Source organism: Coenobita brevimanus, chromosome 107, assembly GCF_032717465.1.
Source record: "Coenobita brevimanus isolate Jiangsu-jjx chromosome 107, ASM3271746v2, whole genome shotgun sequence".
Lineage (NCBI taxonomy): Eukaryota > Metazoa > Arthropoda > Malacostraca > Decapoda > Coenobitidae > Coenobita > Coenobita brevimanus.
In genome coordinates this window covers 29531014-29544323 of record NC_137060.1, presented here as the reverse complement: position 1 = coordinate 29544323, position 13310 = coordinate 29531014, and the positions used below count along the sequence as shown (strand labels likewise).

General features: G+C 38.8%; 1 protein-coding gene across 1 annotated transcript in view; it reads left to right on the top strand.

The window, feature by feature from the left end:
- chico (insulin receptor substrate 1 chico) overlaps positions 1-13310 on the top strand; it is a 232394-nt gene that overhangs the window by 213387 nt on the left and 5697 nt on the right. The window contains exon 15 of the mRNA XM_080285595.1: positions 12108-12314. Coding sequence (XP_080141721.1) covers positions 12108-12314 — 207 coding nt within the window. The remainder of the gene's footprint in view (positions 1-12107; positions 12315-13310) is intronic.

Sequence of the window (13310 nt, the reverse complement as noted above, 5' to 3'; positions counted from 1 at the left end):
GCTACCATACAGTGGCAAGCAGGCATGAATAGTGCTTCAACTAAGTGGGCCATACTTCAAGGGCCTATTAACAGCAGTCAGACAAAAAGCACTCCCCCAGCCACTGGGGAACATGAGAGCCCAACTCATTTCTTATCCCAAGCCTGGATAAATGGGAAAGGTTGGCATCAGGAATGCCATGCAGCCATAAGTCTAGTCAAACTGAAAATGACTGAGCTGTATGGTGAAGTTTGCTCAAACACATCAACCCCATATAGAAGTGGAAAAACATGGAAGATAAAGAAAAAAGAGACCTAGTAACTCAGGGACAGTAACCCCTTCATCCCAAGGATATCTCTCTCAAGCTGATGTATTGGACAGAATATAAATTCCTCAGGCCTGAAGTAATTAAATAATGTCTCTAGCCAGTGTAGCCTGAGGAGGTCTCATAGTCTGAGTAAACTCATTAAGCACTAGCCAGAATGAAATGCATTTACGTCTTTGGGTTGAAAAGGATAAGAAAGATGGAATCCAGAATATGTGATAATACTGTACTATATTTAGTGAAATAATGATCAAGCTTTCAAAACAAAACATGACTGAATGAATTTGCAGTGTGATCTATGTGGTAGGTGGGGGCACTCACCATCCACTTACTCGATGTAGTGCAGCTCTCGGGTGTCTGCCCTTTCCTCTCCTCCATCCTTCTTTCCTTCCGTCCTCTTGTGTCTATTCTTTCCTTCAGTCTTTCCTCGTCCTTTTGCCTACGGGTGACTTTACACTCCCTCTTCTGTCTTTCTTCCCTTCATTCTTTCCTCTTCCTTCTGCCTATGGGTGACTCTACACTGAGTGTCAAGCCAATTGGTTTCCTGTACATCAGGACCATTTACTATGCTGGGTGGTAACCATATATGTAACCAGATTTTGGCGCCTGGTGGTTTAGTGGGTAATTATTGTGCTCCAATCAGATTGAGCTGGTGAAGGTTTATATCCAAGGGATGGTTGGGGTTTATTGCTCACACAATGCCACTCAGGGACGAGTGAGGCTGGTCACACTCATCTTAAATGTCAGGACCAACTGCCTACCCCTGGGCTCCTACGCTTCTCATGGGGCAATGTAGGATTGGATGATGTATGGATGGATAGATTTTTCTTCTGTAAATGAAACTTGTATGAGTGATAGAGGGGTAGTATTAAGGATAATGAGATGGAGAAGGATTGGTATTGGGGCTTTTCATGATGGTATCCATTTTTTTTCAAAATGGCAGTGGGTGTTATAAATCATCGTCATTTAATCTGTCCTTGATTCGGAAAAAAGTTTATTAGTTATTTTTTTTGGTACTTGACTTTCTCAATAACATTAATTCATGCGGGGATTTTATATATGTGAGGAAAGATTTTTTGCATGCAGTAAATTGATAAACATTAAATCAGAGGTGTTAATATAATGACTATGTGGTGTTTGTTCTTCGTCACATCCAGCTCTGTGGTTGATGGCACTTATTGTTATTTGAGGTGATATTGACTGTTATGCAGTTAGGTAATTGTAATTTTACCTGTATCTCCAATACTTCACTGCCAGTTTCTCTCTCAGAGGAATAACTTATCACTTGGATTATGTAATCGCATTATTTCTTTCATATATTTAATGTAATCCTCTTTCTGTGTATTCTGTATTGGGCACAAAGTGTTGCATGCAGTAAGGCTTTTGTTGTCTTTTTATCATTTTGACTAGACCCTCTTTCATATTCTTTGGGGTTTGAAGGGCAACTTTTGTTTCCTCATTCCTGTGTATGCCACTCTTAGGCTGAACAAGCAGTTGCAATGTGTTCGTGTAATTCTGTACTGCAACTCTTCTCCTTGGTTGAGGTCTTGGCAATATATATATATTTTTTCAATTCATTCTTGCTCTGCCTGATTTTTACTGTAGTTTTGTTCCGCTGCCACTCTACTTAGCACCAGTTTTGTTTTGTTTTCATTCATGCAGTTTATTTTTTTTCACACTGTAGATTGAGTATTTTGTGTCACTTCTTGCATGTCCTTGATCCATGTTAAGTTTAAGGATTCAATTTTTTGAGTATATCATAAGTTACTTTTAGAATCTTTCCAACCTCATGATATATTTTCTACTTTTGGCTGACAACTTGAATTTTTTAGGTAGAGATATCACAATGTCAGCATTTCTTCATATGCTTTTATATTTTCTTAGTTTCATCAAAGGCACCGGTGACAGGTGTGTGAATGTTGTAGGATACCGTTTAATAGTTTAGCAGATTCCTTTACTATGATGATATACTTATTTTGTTCTTGTTACCTTCAGATTATTTTATTCAACTTTGGAAAAAGTTTTTGAAATGGAGGGGTTAAATGTGTTGAAAAAAGGAAAGAGTTGTTTTTCTCAAGAGAGTAAGAGGTTAGTGGTTTGTATGTTGTGGTACCACACAGAGGACTGAGTACAGAGACAGCAAGAAAACTGTGATGGATAAGATAACAATTGCACTATATACATTCATGGAAAATGTGAAGCAAGAACAATCTTGCTAAAAGGGCAGAAGTGAGTGATTAAATGGTTTGGTATCATACTTTAGAGAGCATGGATATGACTAGGATGGTGTAAGGTATATATGAGTGAGTGTAAAAGTGTGAAGGGCAAAAAGATGGATATGGATATTGAGTATGTGAGAATATGAGATAGGAAGTAAAGGAAACAAAGGAAATGACATTGGAAGGAAATAGTTGGATGAGATATGTATGAAGATGTGCAAGACAAGGGGTGCACCCCTAGTTTAAGTTGACAGTCGACAGAAAGGCCTCTGCCCTACAGTACTTTAAGAGGGACTTAATAATATGAAGCACTTAATATAAAACGAAGAGTTTAGATGGCTTTAATATTATTCTGTTGAATGAAGGTTAGTGGCAGTTGCAAGGCTTGATGAAGGGGTGTTGAAGAGTGTGTAAGAAATTTGAAAGAAGGAGGTAAATAATGATCTAGGAAAAAAAGTGAATGCAAATTACTCTGAAAATAGGAAGTTATTCTGGAAAGAGGTACAGAAGTGTAGAAGTAACAGTGGAAATAAATGTGAAAGTGTGAAGGATGTAAGTGGTAGATTATTAACCCATGGGGATGAAGTAAGGACCAAATGGAAAGAATATTTTGAAAGCCTGATGAATGGGAATAGAGTGAGCAGAATGGCTGTAAACATGATTGGTTTTGGGGGTGTGCAGAGAAGGAATGCAGTGCCAGGAGATATGAAACTCGCACACGTGAAGTGCTGTGAAGCCACTGAAAAATGGGAAAGCAGCTGGGGTTGAGGAGTTGTATGCAGAGATGATATAGGCTAGTAGAGAGAGTGGAATGAAGTGCTTGTTGGAGATATGTAAAAAGGCTTGGATGAGTGAAACTGTGCCAGCAGAATGGAAAAAGGCTGTGATTGTACCCCTGTATAAAAATAAAGGTGAGCGAAGTGAGTGCAAGAATTATTGTGGCATAATTGCATTGAGTGTGATAGAGAAGTTATATGGAAGAATTATTGTAGAGAATGTAAGAGAGATATCAGAAGTCCTAGTGAGTGATGAACAGGATGGCTTTAGGAGTGGCAGAGGATGTGTGGATCAAATATTTGCAGTCAGACAGATAGTGGAGAAGGCTTGTGAGAAGGACCATAAGGTGTTTATGGCATTCATGGATCTGGAAAAAGCATATGACAAAGTAGACAGAGAAGGATTGTGGAAGCTTTTGCTCATGTACGATGTAGATGATGAACTGCTAGGTGCCGTCAAGAGTTTTTATAATGGTAGTGAAGCATGTGTAAGGTTAAATGGGCATCAATGTGAATGATTCACGATCGATAAGGGTGTGCGACAAGGTTGTGTGATATCCCCATGGTTGTTCAATATATTTATGGATGGGGTGATGAGAGAAGTAAAAACACTAGTAATGGAGAGGGTGATGGCGTTGGTTTTTAATGGTGGTTGATGGATTATCTCAAATTTGTTGTATGCTGATGCTGCAGCACTACTTGCAAATAGCGCACAAGAACTTGGTAGACTAGTGCAGAGTTTTGCTAATGGCTGTGAGCATCGTGCCTTGAGAGTAAATTTAGAAAAAGTAAAGTGATGGTTATTGAGAGAGAAGGTGAATCCCAGTGTGATGTTACAGTGAATGGAGAGAGACTGGAATTGGTGACAGAGTTCAAATACCTGGGTACAGTGATAAAAGAGAGAAGAAAATGTGCATGAGAAGTAGAAAGTACAGCGACACAAGTAAGGAAACTAGTTGGTGCTATGAAGGCCTTGAGAAACAGAGGCTTGAATGTTGCAGCTGCACGAGACTTACATGAAGGAGTGTTAGTGCCAACTTTAGCATATGAATGAGAGACTTTGGTGTGGCATGAAAATGAAAAGTCAAGAGTAAGAGCTGTGGAGATGGGACTGCTGAGGAATGTATGTGGAGCACAGAGACTGGATAGGATACGAAATAATGTGGTTCGTGAAAGATGTGGACCAAGGAAGTCTGTGGACATGAGAATCGAAGAGAGTGTACTGAGATGGTATGGCATGTGGAGAGAATAGATATCAATAGAATGGTGAAAAAGGTATATCTGAAGGAGGAAGGAGGTGAGGTAGGCCAAGGAGAAGGTGGAAGGATATGGTGGATGAGTGTGTGAGGAAGAGAGGTATGGAAGTCGGCGAGGTTAGGGGACTGACTAGAGATCGAGCTGGCTGGATGAATATTGTCAGAACTGCATGATTAGGGATTTGACACCCCTTTTTAATGTGACAGCATCCGGATTGACTCAATTCGATATGTTTATGTGAAGCAACAGAATGTGGTGAATATTTTTGGCGTATCAGATGCAGCCAGGATTCCAGGGGCTTGAATGATGAGTGAATGGAAGCATGGCCCATCGGACTTGGCAAATTTGGGCTGTCTGGACATTGCTACTCCTCATCCTGTCTTAGGGTGGGAAAGGATGTCCGGATGATGATGATGATTTTGATGAATGTAGCAAAGACCCAGGTTGTGGTCTTTAAGAAGAATCAAGCTGTGGAGTGCATAGTGAGACTGAATAATCAGGATATTAAATATGAGTGTCTTCAGGTAGCTAGGTAGTGGTGACCAAGGATGGTAATAGGAAAAAAAAAAAAAAAGGATAGCAGAGAAGGAAGGTTGCAGGTTCTTTGAAGGCAGTGATAAGGAACAGTGAAATGAGCATGGAAGTAATGAAGCATTGCATGACGGTATGTGATCCCTACGTTAACATATACTTTAATATTTGGAAGTGAAACTTGGACTCTGTTGGATGGACACAGGTAAAGAGTGAAAGGAGTGGAAATAAGTTAATTGAGTGGAGCATTTGAAGCTATATGGAGAGCCATAGAGACAAATGATCAAGTTAAGAGGTATTGTTGTGTTGCTTTGTATATGCAGGAAAGTGTTGGGAGAATTATCCTGCAATGGTTTGTCTGTGTGAACAGAACAGAGAATGAGAAATCAGCTAAGAGATTGTATATAAGTGACAACTAGGGATGCTGTGAAGGGAGAGGTATGTGAATGAGAGTTGTGTGAGTGGGAGGGAGGGGAGCCTGATAATGGAGGACTGGGTGAAGTAGGAACACTTTTATTTGTGGTTACCCCTTCCAAGGTGGACTCTATACAATTATGCATTGAACTGCTTTGTAAACATGGTGCATATCTATTTCAGTTTTATATATCTCATGTAATATCGTCTCACTTTTCTTCTTCTTCTTCTTCATCATACAACTTGAGATGATTTTAATAACTTGCCCATAATTGAGATGAAATGCAAAGTTCGTGTGTTGCTGCTAGAGAGTTAATGCTTTCTCTCTTTTGTTGAGGAACTCGTACTTTCATCACCAGTAATCATTCTGTACTCTTTATCCATTATTTGCTACCCCCTTTTCTCTCTCTAATATTCTTTAATTTCTATATCAACTTCGTGTTGTCCCATCACTTCTCGGCTGCCTTCCAGAGTCCTCATCCACTCACTACTCTCAGAGCTTTTCTTTTCAGTTATACATACAGTTTGCCATAATATAGCAGAGAAAAGTAAAAAAAATTTTTCCCCCCATCAAAATATTGTGATTACCAATAGTAGCAAATTGGGAGATTTTTGTACATTATTGGAATGTGTTTGACAGGTGCAATATCCAGTACTGTATATCATGGTGAGAGAGAGAGAGAGAAAAAAAAAAAGATCTTGAGATGATGGCAGTAATGATGATGATGTACACATTTATGCTGAGGTGATTTGTATCCTGTCTTGTGTAGTGACTTTTATAATGTAAAGATGTTTGATTGACCCCATCTGCATGATGATGCTTTATTAGGCATTCTTGTTGAAGGACTTAGGTATAGCCATGAGTCACTCTCTCACTTCAGGGAGGCATTGAAGCTAGTCAGTCAATCAATCAGTCAATCAATCCAGGCTAGTAAAAAACAAAAAATCCAAATGCTACAAAAATTAACTAAAGGGTCATTTTTGTACTGAAAAGGTGGTCATGCTAGCTCAGGTTGTTAATGTTTTGGTTAATGTAACTCATAAATCCATCCATTGGTAAACTTGTTATGAGGTAGTTACTAGGTATGGGAATATTTTGAAATGTAGGACATACCTCTTCGTAGAAAATCACATCCTCTCGCAGTGTAGGTGTATGTCACTCTACTAATTTGAAAGACATCCTGTTTTATTTGGAAACCATTGTACCGATGCAGATGTGCATACAGACGTACTGAAATAGAGAAGAGAATGTGGCGGAATAAATGTTCCCAGATACACAAGTTCCATGTGGTGGAGTCTGTATTAGGCTCTTAATAATTGTCAGGATGATACAGAATTATATCTACAGTATGATATCCCTTCCCACCCACTGTTGCTTGTTTATTGTTCACTGCTCCTTGGTATGTACTTGCCTTTATCATTATTTGAATATTACTGTCCTGATATCCCTATATTATTAGCTGTTAACCCCTTTATTATAGTGAATTCATTTATATTTTATTCTTGCTATACTGGGCAGTGTTGATCGGCTCAAGAGGGATCTCTTTTGAAGAAGGGATAATTAAAGGGCACAGCTAACCCTCCAATTCAGTGTTTCTTGGAAGGTGAATAAAATCATCTGTATATAGCAAAGTTGTGAAGGATAGGAGAATGAGGATTACAGAAAATCCCCTCAACCTAGATATGTCTCTATATTTCATTCGTGCTACTCCAAACAGTATTATTCTCCATAAGAGAGATTTTTCAAACTGGAAGGGTTAAAGTAACCTTTTATAACTCCTTCACATCGCCCTACACCATAGTTAGAGGATAAAGTTGCTAGTTCATACTTGTAAGGGTAGTTGTCAGATTATCATAATGGTTTATGTATTCTCATCAGTTATGAAAGCTTCCAAGCACCTCCTGCTTACCAGTTTGTTTCTGTATTAGGTATGTGAAAATCCTCACCATGCCCTAGGGTGGGAAAGGAGGTCCAGATGATGATGATGATGATGATGATGATGATGAATATCCTCTTACCGTTATACAGCATATGCAGTCTACACTGATATCAGAAGAGATGTAAATAATGTACAAGAAAATAATAGGATCAATAAAAGATTAAGAAAAAGAGATAGAACAAAGCCCCTTAGGTAATGGGAATACAGGTCAGGGAGGCTTAAGTCATATCTAGCAAATGATAGCTAGTGAGGAGATTGTGAGGCTGATGAGGTGATGACAAACTGTATGAGTTTTTATATTCTTATAGGGTATTGTAGCATTTTGTAGACATCAGCACAGTATGGGTACTAGAAACAGAATCAAACTGTAGTTAGTCTCACTCTTTTTGCATCTCCTTGTAATATTTAGGTCTGCATAAGTATGTGCACATACTTAAAATCATACAGCGCAACTTGGTCAGCCCATGAAAGCTTGCCACTTAAGTTGATTCATTCATTTGCAACAGCAAAAGTGTAATGCAGTTATAGACATTTGCAAAAAATTCCAGTGATTTTATGTGCCTTACCCCAGCTTCAAGCTTGTTGATTATGTTACCCTTATCATTCACCCTTATCATTCAGTTAATGTGCTTATGCTGGTGATATGACATTCATTAATTACACTCATGGCTAGGTGAAAGTAAAAATATGAAAGTTTTCTTGTTTAGTGGGCTGCATATGTTCATCAGCCAATCGCATTCTGGTTCAGTCTGTGATCTGCTGATGCAGTTACTGTCACCACTTAATACTGCAGTAAAGTACTGTAATTATGAAGTTTTATGCTGTATTATTTTGAGAGGCTAAGGCATTACCTCAGTTTAGAGGAAGGCTTAGTTGTCTCTTAAGAAGAATTGACAGTGAATTTATTCCGTGCTTGTCAGGAATAGAAATGATTGCCCCTGGCAACCATCTGCTGAGCATAAATTCTGTCCATCTGCCTGTCTCTCTCTCTCTCTCTCAAAAAAAGAAAATAAATAAATAAATAAATAAATTCTCTGTTATATAACCATGTGACTGAACACATTTTGCATTATAATATGAAAGTAAAATTAGCTGTTTATGTGAGGATGATAATGTCAGTATCAGTCATATGACATCATTCTGAAGAGTTGGAGAGACAAAACACAAAACTGCATGTTAGTGGAAGTAGAAAGCTATATAAAGAGTGGATTAGCAAGAGTAATTGAGAGGTTGGTTTGCAGTTAAGCAGGAAGTGTCGTTGGGACATCATGGTGTTGTTTGGAAAGAAGTAAGGAGAGTTAGAAGTGGAAATGGTAGTGAAGAAGCAAAGAGAATTTATATTATAGTGCTTATCAAAGGTACAGCAAAAGCAGCTGTAAGGTTGGAGAATTGAGTGAGAGGTCAGCTTTAATATCAGACTGAAACAGGGAAATGTCACCTCATCATGGTTGTTCAGTGTGTGTGTACATTTAATGCATTGAGAAATATAAAAGCTAGAATACTGTACTTGACAGATGATAGGGGGACAGGGAGTGGCTGCGAAGAAAGGAGATTAAGACTGAAATTTATTTGCGCATTTGTTTACAGATGATAGTGTTGATAAGCCATAAGGAATAGAAGTTGGAGAATCTAGTAGAGGACTTTGGTGATGTTTGTTAAAGACGTAAAATAAATGTAAGCATGAGCAATACAGTAGTGTTTGAAAGAACCATGATTGTGAATAATTGTGATGTGGAACTAAATCCTGGGCATTAAAAGTGGAGAATGTGAGGGCATACAAGTATCTCAGCAGTGTTGTGGACGTATCAATAAAATGTGGATTGAAGTGAGGGATAGGCTGCAGCAAGGAAGGAGCAGTAACAAGAAATATGAGTAAAAGCATTCAGTACAGACATCATTTAATGACAGTATTTTGATTCCACCACTGATGTTTATTAGTTAAGAGTAGATGATAATGGAGGAGTCTACAGTGAGGGATGTCCTGAAAGATAACCTCAAAAGTATGTGCGAAGTGACATGGAGGGATATGCAGACAAAGATATTGTGAAGAATGTGGTGTGGAAATTAATATGGGAAAAGGTAAAAGCAAGACTCAGAGGTTGTTTGGCTATAAGGGTGAAATGGGAACTTGAGATTAACTAAGGGATTGTTTGAGATTGGGGTTGTTTGAAGCTGGAGGGGAGGAAGGTAATATACCATAGAATATGTTATATTAGCCAGAACAGAACATTAACATGCAACACACCAGTGATAGGGTTAAGGAGTAGTGAGTAATACTGTACTGTATTATAGGTAATCTCATGATTAGATAGTAATGAATGGATAAGGAGTGGGAAGAGTTCTGTGTTGTTGCACACCAGGGGATTATTTTCGTATTGTCACATTTGCAAATTCTGGATGATTGCAAATACTATAGATTGTCAAAAAATTGTGTTACTGTACTAGATAAGACAATACATATAATTATGCACTATGTGAGTACTGATATATTACAGCATGCTATACATTTTTTTTTTTTTTTTTTTAATAATGCAGTAATAAAAGATTTGCCAGGAACTAAATAAGATGATGTGAATCCATTTGACAGACTGTAGTAATGCTTCTGAGTACTGCAGAGAGCTGTTTATCTGTTGTTGAAAATGTGCGTGTGTGTGTGTACAGTATGTGTAGTTATTCAAGTGCATTGTGACTCATCATTGTGAATGCTTCTGTACTCTAGTGTTTGCGCTTAACCCTTTCACTACAATGACACCTTGCTTGGGTTTATACTGGTTACCTCCAGATCCTTTTACGAATGTTTGGGGAGACCTACAGAAGTGAAGGGTTATGAAAGCAACATTGAATCTGTTAAGTTTGAAAAGTCTCTCCTAAACTGAGTATGAATGACTGGTGATAGCAAGAATAAAGATTCAAGAAGCATCATCATAGTGAAGGGATTCAGTTGATTTTGCAAAGGTGTGTACTGTACTTACATCCACATACCAGTTGTGTATCTCTAGCAGATTTGGTGTGTATATTCAGGCCATAGTTTTATATTACTTCAGTTATTATTATTATTATTTATTTATCTGTTATTATTCTGGTTTTCATCATTACCATGTGTTCAGCATTAGTAGTGTATAAGTTGCTGCTTGTGTGTGGATCAGTTTGTAGTTTGTGTGTGAAATTTTAGAGCCCTAGTGTGCGTGTGGAGATCTCATCCTGTGTAGCTTTTGTGTGTACTAAGCTGTATTGTGTGTGTGTGTGTACGTTGGCATTGAGAGTGTCCCGGTGCCTTGTGGTGACGTACAGTAACTATAGCTTTTGTTGCTTCCCTCAATCCTGTCCCGTACACTCCTTTCTACCCCATTCCTCCATCCATTCAACCATTCACACCTTCTTTTAATTGCCGTCTTCCATTACCTACCATCCCTTTTACCTCACTATATCCATGCATCCATCCACCATCATCTCAATCCTGCCTCTACTTTCCTTCCTTTCCCTTCCCTCATCTCTTCATCCATATTTCTCTCATCTTCCCAATCACTTTTTGAAACTTCTCCCCACAATCCTTTCTACCTCCATCCCTCTATCGATTCACACACCTTCCTCTTACCTTCTCTTCCATTAATTTCCTCAACTCTATTCCTACCATCTCTCTTTACCCTGTTCCCCAATCCATTACTTCACCCATATAAATTTGTGTTATCTTGCCTTCCACTGGCTTTCTTATTCCTATTCCAACTGTCATTTCATCCCCATCCCTTCATCCATCTTTCTATGCACCCCTCCTTTGTCCTTCCACATCTTTTGTCATAACCTTCCATTTCTTTCCTGATTCTGTCCCCTATCTTCCCTTCTTTATTCCCGCCATCCTTTGTTCTCAATGCCTTCTTGCATTCCTTAAATTCTGCATATTTTTTTCTCCTTCCTCTTGTGTTCTATTGTTTTTTATTCCTCCTTGCCTATACTTCTCTTTGTGTTTTCTTAATTGATTCTCTATTTTTTTTGCATTGCTGTCCCATTGTATCCCCTTTCTGTATTTTTCGTCCTTCCTGACATGCTTATTATTGTGATTGTTTGCCACACCTTCACCGTTTATCTTTTACTGAACATTATTTCTCGCACATGTTTTCCTTCTTGCCTTCTCTCCACGCCACCTTTGTTTCCTTCCTTTCTTTCTGTGCCAACCATTCTTTCCCCATTGTCTTTTCTCTTTGTATCATCTGTTCTTCCACCATCATCCTCTTGAATCACCCATCCTTATCCTATCTTCTGTCCTTGTATTACCCTTCTTTGCTTCTCACATTTCTTATTTTATTACCCTTCTTTTCTTCACTTGATCATCCTTTTATCATCAACTGCCTTTCCTTTTCCCATCATTTTTCCTTCCTTCCTTCCATCCTTAACACAATCCTTTTTTTGTCACCCTTCATCTCCCTATCATCCCTCCTTCTCTCCTCCACCCTCCCCTTCATCCTTCTCTCCACCTATCCATCTTGTTTTACTTCCTGCTTCCCTCTTTCTCACCTGCTTCATCCCTCCTCTCTTCCAACATCCCTCCCTCTGTCCCACATCCCTGTCTCCCTCCCTCCATCATCCCTCCCTCTCTCCACCACCCCATCCTATCACCACCACCTTCCCATCCTGTCTTACTCCTTGCCTGCCTGTCTGCTGACCATGAAAGGCTGGAAGTCACGCCCACTGAGCCCGCCCGAGTCCGAGCCTTCTCAGTTGGGTCCAGGGTGGGTCTGAGACTGGGCGGGGGGCGGGCAGGCAGCAGCGGGGGTCAGGTGGCAGGGGGGGGCCCACAAGCTGCTGCATCTGCTGTCTCCGCTGAGTTCTCCTCATCCATTAAGGAGAGGGGCAAGCAAGTCAAAAGCAAGTCAACCAGGTAGGAAAGAGAAGGCAGAATTGTAGTCCAGGTACTGTACAGTATAATGAAAGATTCAGTTATGAAAGCCGGTATATCAGGTCAGAGAAACATTTTAACCCCATCAGTTAGATTTTTTTTTTTCTTCAATGATTTTATTCAACTTAGGAAAGGTCTCTTATATGGAAGGGATTAATAAAGTTATATCCAACTTTCCTAGGTCAGAAAGCCTCTCCTAAGCTGAATAAAACTTATGAAAGTGGCACAAAAAAATACAAATTATGTCTCATAGTTTGAAGGGGTTAAAGATGACATCAGGCACAAATAAACAAGGTAGGATAGAGAGCTAACGAGTGACCTATCCATTAACTCTGTTGCTAAGGATGCGTGCATTGATGAACAGAGTAAAATTACTATACGATGACTGCAGTGCTCTTATCCCTCATAACTTTACCGATACCCTGACCTTCTCCGTGACTGTTTTTCTTGATAGTTTAGTAGATTTTTCCTTGATTCTCTTTTCATGGCCATCTGTGATAACTGTTTTCTTGATAGTTTAGTAGATTTTTCCTTGATTCTCTTTTCATGGCCATCTGTGATAACTCCCCTCATCTTCATATCTTTTTGTCTGAATAATTCCCCAGGTTTTGTTATACATACCTTTTCTCTTCATTTTTTCAGTGGGTTATTCTCCATATTTTTTTGTAGTACAGAATGTTGTCATTTTCATTTGTGAGAAGAAACAGCAATTTGAAAAATACTTTCCAATAGCAGAACTAAAGAACAGTAAGTTTGTAAAGTGATGGAAGTTGTGGAAGCATAATATCACCCAATCATGAAGCAGCCACAGGGAAGGAGTTGATTTGTAAGACTAGTCACACATTGTAAGATTCAATGTCTTGAGTAAGTGCACGTCCTCTTCCTTGGAGAATTCATCATCTCTTTATATATATATATATATATATATATATATATATATATATATATATATATTCCAAAACAGATATTGAAGACACA